The 2,790-nt window shown below is 59.4% G+C and overlaps 1 protein-coding gene across 1 annotated transcript; it reads right to left on the bottom strand.

Annotated features, from left to right (window-relative positions):
* Nucleotides 1–204: 204 nt before the first annotated feature.
* On the bottom strand, nucleotides 205–1,253 carry TMEM215 (transmembrane protein 215). The gene has a single exon (XM_032206427.1). The coding sequence runs from the start codon at nucleotides 1,144–1,146 to the stop codon at nucleotides 424–426; it is 723 nt and encodes a 240-aa protein (XP_032062318.1). The 5' UTR covers nucleotides 1,147–1,253; the 3' UTR covers nucleotides 205–423.
* Nucleotides 1,254–2,790: the final 1,537 nt, after the last annotated feature.

Here is a 2,790-nt window from a genome sequence, read left to right as displayed (position 1 = left end):
GAAAGCAAGGGGACACTATTGACAGGATGTACCAAGAGCACCACAGAGTTTCCTACAGACAGCTCCAGAGTTTTGACTCAGCTCCTGCTCCCAGCTGACCTCCTGCCAGCGTGTCTATGGGCTCGTGTACGACAGACAGCAGGAAAACAAAAGGGAGAGGAGGGGAGAAAGTAAAATTATAATGGATTTTTTTTTTTTCCCCGCAAAATGAAAAATTGAATTCTTTAACCTTTAAACATGCTTGTTTACTTACAGAAAGAGTATTTCAGGCACAAAAGGTTTGAGTATCAGTCACATACCAGGTTAAATTGTAATAGTATCAGGATTGTCCCATGCAGTGCAGTCAGCTATATTATCCCCTATCAAGAAGTTGGAGCTGTAGTTTTTGTATGAATACGTACATATATATAAGGTATGCATTGTTCACACTATGGTCTCCTGGTCTGAGGCGACTCCGGTAGGGTTTATGTAACAACAGTATCTGTCATAAGGGCTGTTCTCCTTGTAGGAGCAGACGATGATGCTGTCCTTAGGAGCAACAAAAATGTTGTCTTCAACGTCTGGGCAAGCATCGCTGTCCCTGGTGGGAGAAGAGCTCGTCTTCTCCAAGGCACTGTACGTGGAGCTGTCTCCCACAAACACGTTCCCGGGCATCTCCGGGTAGCAGGTCTCCAGGTATCTCAGCATCTCCTCCTGGTCCACCTTCCTGATGAGGCTCTTGCACTCCCCCGCCGTGGTGGTGGTGGTGGTGGTGGTGCAGATGGACACCGAGTCCTCGCCGCGCGGCGCCCTGCGGTCCTTGTGGTACACCTTCTTGGCCAGCTCGTCGCAGCTCCCCTTGCCGGACTCCAGGTCCGAGGGCGTCCTCAGCAGCTCCATCACATCGCGGTCCCTGCCTTGCTTGCAGCACGGGCACTTGTTCTTGGGCCACTTGGTGCAGCCGTCGGTCTTCCTGGTGAGCGCGATGGCAGCGATGCCCGGCAGGCAGATGGCCGGCCCGATGGCCAGCAGCGGGATGTCCCCCAGCGTCTCCCCCTTGATGCCGGACACGGTGAACATGAAGCCGAACACCAGGAAGACGCTGACCAGAGCCACCACCAGCCCCGTCCGGGGGTTGATGTCGTCGGGTCTCATGGTCCTCGCCATCCTCGCTGCCCTACGAGGGGACCCTGGAGGATCCCCGACGGCTGGGACGGCTTTCGCACGGCTTCTCCTCGGCGGCACGGGGGCCGGGAGCCTCCTGCCTTCCTCCTCCTGCCTTCCTCCTCCTCTTGCCTTCCTCCTCCTCCTGCCTTCCTCCTCCTGCCTTTATCCTCCTCCTGCCTTTCTCCTCCTGCCTCCCCGAGCCGCTCTGCGCCGCGCTGCGCCCGCCGCCGGGCTAAGGAGGGAGCGCCCCCCCCCGTCCCCCCCTCTCCAAAGCCCCGGCGCCCTCCCACGCGTGACGGCGGCCACGGGTGGGCTCGGCCGTGCCAGCCCGAGCCGCGGGAGGGGGCTCGGAGCCTGCCAAAAAAAAGAAAAAAAAAAAAAAAAAAAGCGAGGGGTGGGCGCCGGGAGGGATGCCTGTCCTTTTTCTTCTCCTTCTTCCTCCTTCTTCCTCCTCCTCCTCCTCCTCGCCCGCCCGCCGTGAGTACGCGCACCGCCCCCACGGGCGCGGGGGGCTGCCGCCGGGGGTCGGGGTCGGTGGGATGTGGGGCGGGGGGCGGCTTTAGGAAGGTTGGTGTGGGGTGTGTTGGGGGTGTCCCGGTGCACACAGCAGCGGGGGGGTTCCTCGGACACTCCCCTCTCCCCCCCCCCCCCCCCCCCACCATGGGCACCACAAGCCGGGGCTGAGCTCCCTTCCCCTCCAAGACCCCCAATTCGCAGCCCCAAATGTCACCGGGGGACGAGCAGGCAGGGAGCAGCACCCTAGGAGATGCTGGGCTCCCACCCCAAGGACCAAGGCCACCCCCTTTGTCACCCCTTCTAGACCCCAGCCTGGCTTTTGGGGTGCAGCTCGGGGGTCCCGTGGTGCCGAAGTGCCGCTGTACGCCGGGGTTGCTGGCCGTGTTCGGTGTCTGTGGGGTTTGGTGCACGCGGGAGGTGGGGGCCCAGGGCAAGCCCCACCTGAGAACAAGCACAGGAGAGGACCCAAAGTGCATGGGGATGGGGAGAGGAGTGAGGAGCCCACCAGCAGCAGCATTTTCTGGCAGGTTGCTTCGACACTTAATGGTGATGTAAAGGAGTAAATGCTTTCACCCGGAGTGGAGGCACTGGGAGGTGGGAAGGAGTGCCACCAGAAAGCCTCGGAGGGAGTAAGAGGGCATCCTGTACCAAGCTGCGAAGCCCTGACTCCTGTGAGTTACCCCAGACAGCAAGCCCAAGGATGTCCTCTGGGCAGGGGTCACAGCTTCTGCCTCCCTGGCTCTTCCCTGGTAAGCAGGGTGCCAAGTGGTGGAGCCTTTGGTGCCTTAACTTGAAGGAAGCACAGGTGTGAGGGAGCGGGAAGCAGGCTTCCTGGGGAGGGAGCTTGAAGTGGTGGTAGCAGCCTGCGTGTGGATGAAAATTGACAATAGTTATCCCATAACAAACTTCCATCCTTTCAACAAGTCCCTTAGGAAACCATCCATAAAAAAAAAAAAAAACTCGTTCAATCTCTGTGTTTTCCGTGGACGGTCCCGGACAGGAGTAGCGTGGTCTCTGAGAAGCACCACAAAAGTGTGTGACATTAAAGGCTCCAGCCTGAAGCCTCCCAGCCGGATTTCAGCACAGGGTGACTCCTGCCGCCGAGCAGGATTTTGAGGGGCGAGCTAC

This window comes from Aythya fuligula, chromosome Z, assembly GCF_009819795.1.
Source record: "Aythya fuligula isolate bAytFul2 chromosome Z, bAytFul2.pri, whole genome shotgun sequence".
In the NCBI taxonomy this organism is placed as follows: Eukaryota; Metazoa; Chordata; class Aves; order Anseriformes; family Anatidae; genus Aythya; species Aythya fuligula.
This window is presented reverse-complemented; position numbering and strand designations above follow the sequence as displayed.

Excerpts from the sequence above, each read along its gene's own strand:
- TMEM215 (XM_032206427.1), bottom strand. The coding sequence starts at position 1,146 with ATGGCGAGGACCATGAGACCCGACGACATCAACCCCCGGACGGGGCTG.